Source organism: Mus musculus, chromosome 19, assembly GCF_000001635.26.
Source record: "Mus musculus strain C57BL/6J chromosome 19, GRCm38.p6 C57BL/6J".
Taxonomy (NCBI): Eukaryota; Metazoa; Chordata; class Mammalia; order Rodentia; family Muridae; genus Mus; species Mus musculus.
In genome coordinates this window covers 8,099,860-8,114,415 of record NC_000085.6, presented here as the reverse complement: position 1 = coordinate 8,114,415, position 14,556 = coordinate 8,099,860, and the positions used below count along the sequence as shown (strand labels likewise).

At 41.0% G+C, this 14,556-nt stretch overlaps 1 protein-coding gene across 6 annotated transcripts in view; it reads left to right on the top strand.

Annotated features, from left to right (window-relative positions):
- Slc22a28 (solute carrier family 22, member 28) overlaps positions 1 to 14,556 on the top strand; it is a 70,025-nt gene that overhangs the window by 17,567 nt on the left and 37,902 nt on the right. For all 6 annotated transcript variants that reach the window (XM_006527179.3, XM_011247277.2, XM_011247278.2 and 3 more), the window contains one exon: positions 12,923 to 13,046. In XM_006527179.3, coding sequence (XP_006527242.1) covers positions 12,923 to 13,046 — 124 coding nt within the window. The remainder of the gene's footprint in view (positions 1 to 12,922; positions 13,047 to 14,556) is intronic.

Below are 14,556 nucleotides of genomic sequence, written 5' to 3'. Positions count from 1 at the left end.
GGCAGATTATGGGATGGATCTCCAGGTAGGGTGGTCTCTGGATAGTCCATCCTTTCATCTTAGCTCCAAACTTTGTCTCTGTAACTCTTTTCATGGGTATTTTGTTCCCTTTGTTAAGGAGGAATCCCCATTGTTCTTCCCTCTTCTTGATTTTCTTGTGTTTTGCAAATTGTGTCTTGGGTGTTCTATGTTTCTGGGCTAATATTCATTTATCAGTGAGTGAATATCTAATGACTCCTTTTGGGATTGAGTTAGCTCACTAAGGATGATATCCTCTAGATATATCCATTTGTCCAAGAATTTCAGAAATCCATTGTTTTTAATAGCTGAGTAGTACTCCATTGTGTATTTTACCACATTTTCTGTATCCATTCCACTGTTGAGGGACATCTGGGTTCTTTCCAGTTTCTGGCTATTATAAATAAGGCTACTATGAACATAGTGGAGCATGTTTTCTTATTACCAGTTGGACCTTCTACTGGGAATATGCCCAGGAGAGGTATTTCTGGATCTTCCGGTAGTACTATGTCCAATTTTCTGAGGAACCACCAGACTGACTTCAAGAGTGGTTGTAGAAGATTGCAATCCCACCTGCAGTGGAGGAGTGTTCCTCTTTCTCCACATCCTTGCAACTATCTGCTGTCACCTGAATTTTTGATCTTAGCCATTCTGACTGGTGTGAGGTGGAATCTCAAGGTTGTTTTGATTTGCATTTCCCTGATGATTAAGGATGTTGAACATTTTTTCAGGTGCTTCTCAGCCATTAGGTATTCCTCAGTTGAGAAGTCTTAGTTTAGCTCCGAACCCCAGTTTTTAATGGGGTTATTTGAATTTCTGGAGTCCAGCTTCTTGAGCTCTTTGTATATATTGGATATTAGTTCCCTATCAGATTTAAGATTGGTAAAAATCCTTTCCCAATCTGTTGGTGGCCTTTTGTCTTATTGAGTGTGTCTTTTGCCTTACAGAAACTTTGCAATTTTATGAGGTCCCATTTGTCGATTCCTAATGTTACAGCACATGCCATTGCTGTTCTGTTTAGAAATTGTTACCCTGTGCCCATATCTTCCAGGCTTGCCCCCACTTTCTCCTCTATAAATTTCAGTGTCTCTGGTCTTATGTGTAGTGATTGATCCATGTAGACTTGAGCTTTTTACAAGGAGATAAGAATGGATCAATTCACATTCTTCTACATGATAACCACAAGCTGTTCCAGAAACATTTGTTGAAAATGCTGTCTTTTTTCCACTGGAAGCTTGTAGCTCCCTTGTCAAAGATCAAGTGACCATAGGTGTGTGGATTCATTTCTGGGTCTTCAATTCTATTCCATTGATCTACCTGTCTAGCGCTGTACCAGTACCATGCAGTGTTTATCACAATTGCTCTGTAGTACAGCTTAATGTCAGGCATGGTGATTCTACCGGAGTTTTTTTTTTATTGTTGAGAATAGTTTTTGCTATCCTAGGTTCTTTATTATTCCAGATGAATTTGCCGATTGCCCTTTCTATCTGAGTGAATAATTGAGTTGGAATTTCGATCGGAACTGCATTGAATCTGTAGATTGCTTTTGGCAGGATAGCCATTTTTACTATATTAATCCTGCCAATCCATGAGCATGGGAGATCTTTCCATCTTCTGAGATCTTCTTTAATTTCTTTCTTCAAAGACTTGAAGTTCTTATACAAGCTTTTACTTCCTTAGAGTCACACCAAGGTATTTTATATTATTTGTGACTATCGTGAATGTTGTTGTTTCCCTAATTTCTTTCTCAGCCCATTTATCATTTGTGTAGATAAAGGCCATTGATTTATTTGAGTTAATTTTATATCTAGCTACTGCACTGAAGCTGTTTATCAGGTTTAGGAGTTCTCTGGTGGAATTTTTGGGGTTACTTATATATACTATTATATCATCTGCAAATAGTGATATTTTGACTTCTTCCTTTCCAATATGTATCCCCTTGTCTCATTTTGTTGTTGAATTGCTCTGGCTAGAACTTCAAGTCCTATATTGAATCGGTAGAGAGAAAGAGGGACCCTTGTCTAGTCCCTGATTTTAGTGGGATTTCTTTGAGTTTCTCTCCATGTAGTTTGATGTTGCCTACTGGTTTGCTATTGATTGCTTTTATTATGTTTAGGTATGGGCCTTGAATTCCTGATCTTTTCCAACTTTTATCATGAATGGGTGTTGGATTTTGTCAAATGCTTTCTCAGCATCTCACAAGATGATCATGTGGTTTTTGTCTTTGAGTTTGTTTATATAGTGGATTACGCTGATGGATTTCTGTATGTGAAATTATCCCTGCATCCCTGGAATGAAGCCTACTTTGTCATGATGGATGATCGTTTTGATGTGTTCTTAGATTCCGTTTGTGAGGATTTTATTGAGTATTTTTGCATCGATATTCATAAGGGAAATTGGTCTGAAGTTCTCTTCCTTCGTTGGATCTTTGTGTGGTTTAGGTATCAGAGTAATTGTGGCTTCATAGAATGAATTGAGTAGAGTGCCTTCTGTTTATATTTCGTGGAAATGTTTTAGGAGAGTTGGAATTAGGTCTTGAAGGTCTGATAGAACTCCCCACTAAACCCATCTGGTCCCGGGTCTTTTTTGGCAGACTATTGATGACTGCTTCTATTTCTGTAGGAGAAATGGGACTGTTTAGATGGTTAATCTGATCCTGATTTGACTTTGGTACGTGGTATTTGTCTAGGAAGTTGTCCATTTCATCCAGGGTTTCTAGTTTTGTTGAATATAGCCTTTTGTAGTAGGATCTGATGATGTTTTGGATTTCCTCAGGTTCTGTTGTTATGTCTCCTTTTTCATTTTTGATTTTGTTAATTAGGATACTACCCCTGTGCCCTCTAGTTAATCTGGCTTGTTATCTATCTTGTTGATTTTTCTCAAAGAACAGCTCCTGTTTTAGTTGATTCTTTGATTAGTTCTTTTTTTTTTTTTACCACTTGGTTGATTTCAGCCCTGAGTTTGATTATTTCCTGCCATCTACTATTCTTGGGTGAATTTGATTCCTTTAGTTCTAAAGCTTCTAGGTGTGCTGTTAGGCTGCAAGTTTATGCTCTTTCTAGTTTGTTTTTGGAGGTACTCAGGGCTATGAATTTTCCTCTTAGGACTGCCTTCATTGTGTCCCTTAAGTTTGGGTATGTTGTGGCTTCATTTTCATTAAACTCTAAAAAGTCTTTAATTTCTTTCTTTATTTCATCCTTGACCAAGGAATCATTGAGTAGAGTGTTGTTCAGTTTCCACGTGAATGTTGACTTTCTATTATTTATGTTGCTTTTGAAGATCAGCCTTAGTCTGTGGTGATCAGATAGGGTTTGTGGGATAATTTCAATATTTTTGTATCTGTTGAGGCCTGTTTTTGTGACCAATCATATAGTCAGTTTTGGAGGAGGTACCATGTGGCACTGAGAAGAAGGAAAATCATTTTGTTTTAGGATAAAAGTTCTGTAGATATCAATTAAATCCCTTTGTTCCATAACTTCTGTTAGTGTCCATGTGTCTCAGTTTAGTTTCTGTTTCCAGGATCTGTCCATTGGTGAGAGTGTGTTGTTGAAGTCTCCCACTATTATTGTGTGAGGTGCAATGTGTGCTTTGAGCTTTACTAAAGTTTCTTTAATGAATGTGGCTGCCCTTGTATTTGGAGCATAGATATTCAGAATTGAGAGTTCATCTTGGCATCTTGGTAGATTTTTACCTTTTTTTTTTTAATCTCTTTATAGCCATGGCTGTCCTGGAGCTCACTTTGTAGACCAGGCTGGCCTCAAACTCAGAAATCCGCCTGCCTCTGCCTCCCAAGTGCTGGGATTATAGATTTTACCTTTGATGAGTATGAAGTGCCCCTCCTTGTCTTTTTTGATAACTTTGGGTTGGAAGTCAATTTTATTCGATATAAGAATGTCTACTCCAGCTTGTTTCTTTGGACCATTTGCTTGGAAAATTGTTTTCCATCCTTTTACTCTGATGTAGTGTCTGCCCTTTTCCCTGAGGTGGTTTTCCTGTAAGCAACAAAATGTTGGGTCCTTTTTGTGTAGCCAGTCTGTCAGTCATTGTCTTTTTATTGGGGAATTGAGTCCATTGATGTTAAGAGTATTTAAAGAAAAGTAATTGTTGTTAAAGTTGGAATTCTGTTCTTGCAGCTGTCTTCTTTTAAGTTTGTTGAAGGATTACTTTCTTGCTTTTTCTAGTTTCTAGTTTCTGTCCTTGTGTTTGTGTTTTCCCTTTACTATCCTTTGAAGGGCTGGATTCGTGGAAAGATATTGTGTGAGTTTGGTTTTATCATGGAATACTTTGGTTTCTCCATATATGGTAATTGAGAGTTTTGCTGGGTATAGTAGCCTGGGCTGGCATTTGTTTTTTCTTAGGGTCTGCATAACATCTGTCCAGCATCTTCTGGCTTTCATAGTCTCTGGTGAGAAGTCTGGTGTAATTCTAATAGCCATGCCTTTATATGTTACTTGACCTTTTCCCCTTAATGCTTTTTAATATTCCATCTTTATTTGGTGCATTTGTTGTTCTGTTTCTTATGTGTCAGGAGGAATTTCTTTTCTGGTCCAGTCAATTTGGAGTTCTGTAGACTTCTTGTATGTTCATGGGCATCTCTTTCTTTAGGTTTTTGGGAGTTTTCTTCTATAATTTTGTTGAAAATACTTGCTGGCCCTTTAAGTTGGAAATCTTCATTTTCATCTATACCTATTATCTGTAGGTTTGTTCTTCTCATTGTGTCTTGGATTTCCTGGATGTTTTGAGTTAGGATCTTTTTGCATTTTGTATTTTCTTTGATTGTTGTGTCCATGTACTCTATCGAATCTTCTGCATCTGACATTCTCTCTTCCATCTCTTGTATTCTGTTGCTGATGCTCACATCTATGGTTCCAGAACTCTTTCTTAGGTTTTCTATCTCCAGCATTGTCTCACTTTGGGTTTTCTTTATTGTTTCTATTTCCCTTTTTAGGTCTTGGATGGTTTTGTTCAAATCCATCACCTGTTTGGTTGTGTTTTCCTGTATTTCTTTAAAGACTTTTACCTCTTTAGCAGTGTTCTCCTGTATTTCTTTAAGTGAGTTATTAAAGTCTTTCTTGATGTCCTCAACCAGCATCATTAGATATGATTTTAAATCCGAGTCTTGGTTTTCGGGTGTGTTGGAATATCCAGTACTGGCTGAGGAGGGAGTGCTGGATTCTGATGATGATGAGCGGTCTTGGTTTCTGGTAGTAAGATTCTTATGTTTGCCTTTCGACATCTGGTAATCTCTGGAGTTAGTTGTTATAGTTGTCTCTGGTTGATGCTTGTTCCTCCTGTGATTCTGTTAGCCTCTGTCAGCAGAACTGGAAGTCTAGCTCTCTCCTGAGTCTCAGTGGTCAGACTACTCTCTGCAGGTAAGCTCTCCTCTTGCAGGGAAGGTGCACAGATATCTGGCATTCAGACCTGCCTCCTGGCTGAAGATAAATGCCCAAAACCGGGCCTGTCCCAGAAGCTGTGTCACTTCTGTAGTCCACACTCTCACTTGAGCAAACTAGTCTCTGAGGTTTCCGGGACCCAAGATGACTTCCCTACCTGCTCTGACAGAGCATTCCTGGGAAAACACCTTTCCTCTGGTGGGAAGGTGCCTGGATGTCTGGAACCTGAAAAGGGGTCTGTCCCAGAAGCTGTGTAGCTTCTGCCTGTCACAGAAACTGTGTCACTTCTGTAGTCTGCACTCATGTGAGTTTTTTATTTGGGAACATAGACCATTTAGGCAGGCAGTGAACCACCACCCAGATTTATTATTTTATTTCATTTTTGTCTTTTTTCATTATTATTAATCATTCCATTAGTTTACATATCAAATGATATCCCACTACCTAGTTACCCATCCACCACTCCCTCCCCCCATCATCCCACATCCACTCCCTTCCCCTACCCTTTCCTTTATGAGGGTGCTCCCTCACCCACCTACCCTCTCCCACCCTACTACTATATTATGCTGGGGCATCAAACCTCCACAGGACCAAGGCCCTCCCCTCCCATTGCTGTCAGACAAGGCTATCCTCTGCTACATATGTATCTGGAGTCATGAATCCCTCCCTATACACTTCTTGGTTAGTGGTCTAGTCTCTGGGAGCACTGGTCTGGCTAGCCAATGTTCTTCCTATGGGATTGCAATCCCCCTCCACTCTTTTGATCCTACTGCCAGCTTCCCCATGGGATTCCTGAGCTCAGTAGATGGGTGGCTCTAAGCATCCACATCTGCATTTGTCAATTGCTGGCCAGACCTCCTGAGGAACACCCACACCAGGTTCCTGTCAGAAAGTGCCTCTTGACCATAACAACACTCTATGGTCTGGTGTCTGCAGACAGGATGGATTCCCAGGTTGGGCAGTCCCTGGATGGCCCTTCCTTCAATCTCTGCTCCATTTTTGTCCCCTTTCTTCCTTTGGACTGGCTTCACAAGCAACCAGATTCTTGGAACAGGGGAATTCTGGGATAGCTTAGCTTGGCATTCATTCATAAATTAGCCTGAGATTAGGCTCATAGGGAAAATAGAAGGGGATTTAATTAAATTTAAATACAAAGGAAAGGATGCTAATCCAAGACATATAAAGACAAAGGGGATATAGTTATATATCCACAGATACCAATCTCCTTAGAAGGGAAGAACAAAGGAAAATGGCACTGTTTTAAAGATAGAAGGGAGAAATAGTGGTAACTGCTTTAAGTGCTCTTAAGTATACATGGAAAAATAAAGAAATTCAGGCCTTGATCTCAAATGTAGGAAACAAATACATGGAGATAAAGAGAAAACCTATATCAACAGATAATAACAATTATTTAAAATTGTTTTAATTGCTTTGAGTTGTTTTAATTATCAAAATGAATGTTGTTATAAGTCTGGTGGTATTACTGCCATTACTAATCCTCAGTGAAAGAGGTCAGGTCCTACAAAAAAGGAGGTGGCTAAATTGAACCAATTGATTTTGGGTTTCTGGACCAAAGACATGCTGTTTTGGGAGAGAAGCTCTGTATTTGTATTGACAGGAAAGGAGAAAAGGCTTTGGATATGCCTTCCTGAGTAATATGGATCAGATATGATTGGGAAAGGTCACCTAGAGATCTTTGCTACAGACAGGAAAGAGAAATTCTAGAAGACCAAACAGGAGAGGTAACATGAATTGCTGATCTCTCCACGTGGGAACAGCCCTAAAACTGGCTTAGACATTAAAAAAAAGTCTCTAACCAAAATCTCAGCTAAATCTTTCTTAAACTTAACACACAAATCATGGCCTGCCCCCAAGTCCTCCATCCCACATATCTCATCCCATCCCTTCTCCCACTTGCCTCCTAGAGGGTGCTCCCCCACTACCCAAGTTCCCCCTTCCCTGGGGCCTAAAGTTTTCTCAAGGATTCAGCTTATTTCTATCACTAACGACCGACCAGGCAGATCTCTGCTATATTTGTGCCAGGGTTCTCAGAGCAGCCCATGTATCCTCCTGGTTGGTGGGCCAGTATTATGGGAGTTCCCAGGGGTCTGAGTCAGTAGACACTACTGGCTTTCAGATGGGGTCACTCTCCCCTTCAGCCATACCAGGCTCCCTTCTGTAAGTATATCATAACATCAGTAATAGTGTCAGACCTTGGTGCCCTCCCATAAGATAGATCCCAAGTTGGGCCAGTCATTGTACTGCCTTTCCTTCAGTCTCTTCTCCATTTTTGTCCCTGCAGTTCTTTTAGACAGAAACAATTCAGGGTCAGATATTTTGACTGTGGGTTGGTAACACTGTCCCTCTTCTTGAGGCCCTGTCTGTCTACTGGAGGTGGACTCTTGAGTTCTCTCTCCCCATTGTTGGGAATTTTTACTAAGGTCATGCCCATTGATTCCTTAGAGTCTCTCTCCTCCCGGGTCTCTGTTACTTTTAGAGGATCCCCACACATCCCGCTCCCAGGGCTACTTATTTCAATTTATTCTCTTGGCCCTCTGAGCTCCTCCCCACCAAACCTGGTGCTGTTTCCCTTTCCTCCTTCCCTTTTCCCACCCAGGTCCCTGCCTACCACTGCCTCCCTTGGTTATTTTCTTCCCCCTTCTCAGTGGAATTGAAACATTCCCACTTGGGCCTTTCAACTTGCTACACTTCTTACTGTCTGTGGATTTTATCCTCAGTACCCTGCACTTTTAGCTAATATCCACCAATCACTGAGTTCATACCATGTATGTCCTTTTGGGTCTGAGTTACCTTACTCAGGATGATATTTTCTAGTTCCATCCACTTGCCTGCAATATTCATAATGTCCTCATTTTAAATAGCTGAATAGTATCCCATTGCATGAATGAACCAAATTTTCTGTATCCATTCTTCCATTGAGGGACATCTGGGTTGTTTCCAACTTCTGGCTATTGAAAATAAGGCTGCTATAAACATAGAGGAGAAGGTGTCCTTGAGGTATGATGGGGCATCTTTTGGGTGTATGCCCAAGAGTGGTATAGCTGTATCTTCAAGTAGAACTATTTCCAATTTTCTGAGGAAACTCCAGATTGATTTCCAGAGTGGTTGTACCAGCCTGCAATCCCACCAGCAATGCAGGAGTGTTCTTCTTTCTCCACATCCTCGCCAGCATGTGCTGTCACTTGAGTTTTTGATCTTAGTTATTCTGTTTTGTATGAGGTGAAATCTCAGGGTTATTTTGATTTGCATTTCTCTGATGACTAAGGACATTGAACATTTGTTTAATCTTGCGCACGCTCGACTGGCCAGGAAGAATGACGCTGCAACAGGATCCTTCCACACACGTTTATTGGGAGAGCTTGATTGCAGAGGCGAAGTGACCCCAAGCCCAGAACTGGTGCTGCTTATATAGGCCTAGGAGAGGCGTTCTCTCTCATCTGATTGGTTAACTTGTCTCTCATCTGATTGGTTAACTTTGGTCAATTCTCAAAACCTCATCTTGGCAAAAGAACCTTTACTGCCTATGTATGTGTGGTGGTCAGCAGTAGCCAACTGCCACTCTGCAACTGCCACTCTGTAACTGCCACTCTGAAACAGCTTCCCACATCTCCCTTTTTGTTTTAATAAAATGAGGCTGGTCTAGGTCTGTGCAATTATGTCCATCCGCCGTGGCTCCTGTTTTAGGTCGTTCCTCTAATATCACAGACTTTCCCGTCATAGGGTAACCCTATTGCCACTGGGCCCCATATCTTAGGTTGGTCTGTGCATGAGGAAAGTTGCTCATCTCTGGATACCGCAGTGCTGTGTGACAGTAACTGCTAAATGACCTAGGGCGAACTCTACAAAAGAGGCCAGCCAAAAAATGAATTAGTGGGGAAATCATGATCACCCTATCGCGTGCAATGAGGAAACCTCAGCGATGTGCAAGGGCTGATCAATGATCGTTGAGTCTCTCTCATCCCAGTGCAATGGATCCATAAATCCGTGGGGTGCAAGAGCAGAGAACTCAGATGCCAACTAATTCTTGAGCATATATAACCAACCTTCAGGGGAGGTGCCGTTTTCAATAGCTAAAAGTGCCTGAGTTATAATCACCTTGTCATGTTTTTGTTGGGTTCTGAATTTGCATACCAACCAGAGCATGAACACCAGTCCACAGCATATGGCAGCACCAAACAAAATCACTCCCACCCATTCTTTAATGTAAGAAAATGCAGAGGTAAGCCAAGAGGTAAAATTGCCAACAATGATGGGTTCTATTCGAGTTCCATTAAGGCTTAAAATCTGGCATTAGATGTAAAGAATTGAGAAAACACCCGAATGTGTCAACGGCATGGTTTCAGGAACACAGAGCTCTTCAGTTCTCACTAGTGGGAGCACCTCCAGCCCTCCACAGGAACATCCACGTCCTCACAGCTCCACTTGTTTTGAATTGCTCTGGTCTGCCGCTCTGGGACCTGCAGCTGTTATCGATCCCGAGGAAACACAAACAGACCCTCTCTCCCAAACCAATTGAGAGTGCTCCTCTCTTACCTGATTCAGTGCCTCATTGTCTCTCTGGAGTTCTGCAACACTGTCAACACCGGTGGGCAATGATTTCCACGCCCTTATGGCAATCTGATTCACCTGCTCAAACACCTGCACTGGATATCCTGTCTGTTGTTGTGCAAAGCGACCTTGACCAAACAGCATATCCCTATCCCATGCTGGATTTCCTGCAGTAGAGTTAGTTGCTGCCTGTTCATTTGCAAATTCAATAAGGAAGGCTTTCCAATCTAAATACTGCCCAGGTGAAAGGCACGCCTTCACCAAGACTGCCCAATTGGACTGTGTCATGCAGTGTCTATTCAAGGCCTCTACTTGAGCCACAGTATAGGAGGCAGTTAAGTCGTACGTCCACATGGACTCAGCCAAATTCCTGATTACTTTGAAATCTAGACGCTCATGATATCTCTGCTCTGCTTGGTTGGTGAAAATAGGACATCCCAGCAAGGAGAATCTAACCTCTCTCCAAACCTCCAGACAAAAGGTCTTTGAGAGAGGTCCTTTCTGTCCACCTGATAACACTGTCTCCCTTCTTTTTCTTTTTTCTTTTTAAGCCCTTCTCCTCTTCTGACATACTCTCTTGTTGCTCTGTAAGGGTTTTCTGACCTGTCTTGACTGCCTCTACACACAGTTTCAAACAGTAACAGAGTCCATATATCAGAACAAACAAGACCAAAACTATCAGACCTACCCACAAAGGGTCAATGGGAGAAAAAAGCATAACTCATGAACCTTAACTTGTCCCAAAGCTGGGAAAAGAAATAAATATGGTGGCTTGGGGGGGCTCTGCCCCATCAATCCATCCACTCACCCATCCATCTATATGTATATGTCTGTTTGTTTATATGTTTGTGTGTATGTATGTATATATGTATACACACACACATATATACATATATATATATACATATATATATATATATATATATATATGTATGAATGTAGGTATATGTGTATATATGTAAGCATGTACGAACACTTGTGGAGATGACTGAAGGTTGGGCCCGCTAGAAAGTGTGTGTATGAATGTATGTGTGTCTGTGCATACTTGTGTATGTAAAGGATTCTAATGCTTTTATTTTATTTGTAACATTTATATCTATAAGGTAATTATTTTATACAGAGAGAACTTTTGTCTATAAAAAGCTAAAAGCCAGTAATAAAAGGTGATATAGCCGTTTTTAACTTCTGGTTTGTGTTTTCTCTGTGAGTGACTCTTTTTTTCCTCTCTGGTTCATGAAGAGTTAACAAGCTTGATCAGTGAGGGGCTCCTGGCTGCCTGGCCAGAGAAGGGGGCACTAGCAATAAATTCTTTACTTAATCCCCTGCTCTTAAGCAACAGGTATTAATTTGTCTGAAGCCACTGGCTTCTGGCTCTAGAAAAATGAATCAAGGAGAGTAAATATTATTTATACTAAGCAACCTCCACTTTCACAAAACCAAGTTTGCTCCTCTGCCTTCACTCCACCCCAGTGGGCTGCCATCTGAAGAAAACCCCAGTGCCAGGACAAGTTCCCAGCCCTTATGCAGTTGCTTCCACCATGCAAATGAAAAGCAGGACCAGTTTTACTTTGCTTGCAAGGACATATGTCAGCAGCTAATTAGAAGAAGTTACAAATGCAATTTGGATGATACAAAATTTATACAATGCTTTTCATTTAGAGAAAAGAACACATTATTAAATGATATTTCCTATACTATAACAAGGAAGTTGGTATATTGTGGGGCAATGGGCTATGCACAAACAGCCTGGTTTCCAGTGGAGCTGAGGTCTTGAACTCCAGTGGTACTGGATGGGTGGTAATTTCCATCTACATGGGATGGTAGGGTTTGACCATGTCTCCTGGAACCCTGGCTCTTGTCAAAGTTATCACCCCTACAGCCCCCACAAAAGAGGCATGTGGCTATCAGTCACGTAGACAATGTCCCAAGATTCTGGCCTTCTGGCTAGACTCCTCCCCACAGTTACCTAGCAACAGCAATATAACAAGACCACTATAAGAGGGGCTGCCTGGCCCCTCCTCACTCTCTTTAAGCTTTCTTACTATCTAGCTCCCCTTCTCTCTCTTTTTTCTTTCCCACCTCTCACTCTCTAAGATTTTACCTCTCTCTCTCTAAGCCTTCACCTTTCTTACTCTCTCTTTTTCTCTCTTTTCCTTCTCCCTTCTCTCCTCTTGGCCATAGCCAGTCTCTCTCTCTCTCTCTCTCTCTCTCTCTCTCTCTCTCTCTCTCTCCTCTCTTTCCTCATGCCTTTCTACAATAAAGCTCTAAAACCATAGATTGTCTCTGTTCATCAAGGCCTGGACTACAGACACTCACCTGTGTGGGAACCATCCAGTCCCCCTTTTCCCTCTGCCCTCTTCCCTTATCTCTGGGGCCTAGTGCTGCCCCAGGGCCCCTATTCTGTCCTCAGCTCCTCTGCCATATCCAGTGTGGGATGCTGGAGACTGAGAACCTGGAAACTGGAGCTTTCCCTTGTCAACCCCCACCATGTGGGGTCAGTGGCTTCACACAGCCAGATGCCCATCTGGGGCTGCATAGAAAGAGTCCAGCAGTCCTCCCGCATCCGCCTGCCCAGAGCACATGAACTCTGGCCAGACATGGGCTCTCTTCCTTCCACCTCTTCCCCTACACCCACGGCCCCAAAGTATATGTCCGTGGAATCATCCCTCATAGTCTAGTTCCATGCATCACACTACAAATGTATAATAGGTAGAGGGAGACAGATCCCCACTAGGGATCTAGGTATGCATTTCAGAAGTGCAGTGCATTATGTGGCTGAATCATTCTTCACTTTTAATGAAGCTATTAGACGACAAAAGATTATAGAGATTGATATATTAGAATATTGTAGGTATTCAATTAAAAAACAAATTTTTGAAGGTTAAATTTTGTATGGAAAATGACATTACAAGTATTGTTTCTCCCTCCAACTTCCTTGACAGGTGGATGTCAGAGTCAGCTCGGTGGCTGATTGTGACCAACAAACCCCAGAAGGGCTTAAAGGAACTTAGAAAAGTTGCACACATGAATGGAATGAAGAATTCTGGAAATACCCTAACCATGGAGGTAAGCATAATGGGTGATGGTTATGACATGAGGAAATACAATCTTCACATGTGTATGAGTTAGTGCCCAAGATGCACTATGCTGTCATTAAGAACACTGCATGTGAGAGTTTCATTCTAATGAGACTGAAAGCACTGATGTTTTATCTCCTTTGCTTCTTGAATTCAGTTTGCAAAATTCTTCTGCAGAGGATTTCATTCACAAAGAACTGTTTTAGTGGAATGTTAGTGATATATGCTATTGTGCTACATTTAATACATTTAGATATATATTGTCATTTTATCCTTTCATTAATCCCACAGTACCCTACAGGGCATAAGAGGAACATAGGATGATGGTGGGATTAAACTGACTCTTTTCTTCTTCCCAACAAATACTCAACTACTTTTTCTCTCTGTGTGTCTTTTATTTTTTGGTGAACTAATATGATACATTAAGATTTCTTAAAGGATCTATTTATAGGAGCATTGGACAATATACAAGAGGCTACATTATTTTAAAAAAATCCCTCTCCCCCATCTAGAACAATCATTAATCATCCATCATATCTCAAGATGATGGAACTTTATTCACTGAATTTCAGGCATGTCTAGTGCAGATAACCACAGCTGTTGAGAGTGCAATGGTCATGTCATGCCTTGAATACAGCATTACATATCACACTGTACCTAACTTTAGAGCTTATATTATGTTATAACTCTCTTTCTTTATGGTTCCTGATTTTTTGAAATAGTGTTGTAGACATCTAGTTTACGACTTACTCATTTAATAATTATTTAATTTAATAATCACTTATCTTCTGAAGAAGAAGCTTTTAGTAACTTTCTTAAACTGTTGAAAGAAGCTTCTCTGATCAAAACTGAAAACAGCATTAATATATGATTAATATATGAACATGAACAAAATCATTAGGAGACACTTAAACTGGCACACAATACCGATATAGATAAAAAGCTGAATTAGCTCTACTGCTAGGGCCCAAGAGTCCATTATTGAATAAAATGATGTAGACAATTGACTAGCAGCAGCCTACATAACAACTTTCAGTGCAGTGAGACTAACCAGCAGAGAATAAGATTCCAGGTTAGTTTTAGCTTGGTATTTATATGTCCAGCAACCAGAAGTTGTAGTATATTCAGCATTTGACTCTTATCATTCTTTCTATTTGGAATCCAGTCAAGATAGAGTGAGTAAGGTAGTACTGATCCAGTGAAGATAGAGCAAGTCAGGTAGTATTGATCCAGTCTCTAAGAACAGCAGAGGTCTTATGATGAGTGGCAGAGCAAGAGGCACTTGTACAAAGACACTGTCAATAAGACAAAAAGGCCACCAACAGATTGGAAAAGGACCTTTACCAATCTTAAATCTGATAAGGGACTAATATGCAAATATAAAAAGAACTCAAGAAGATGGGCTCCAGAAAATCAAATAACCCCATTCAAAATGGGATGCAGAGCTAAACAAAAACTTTAAACTGAGGGATAACGAATGGCTGAGAAGCACCTGAAAA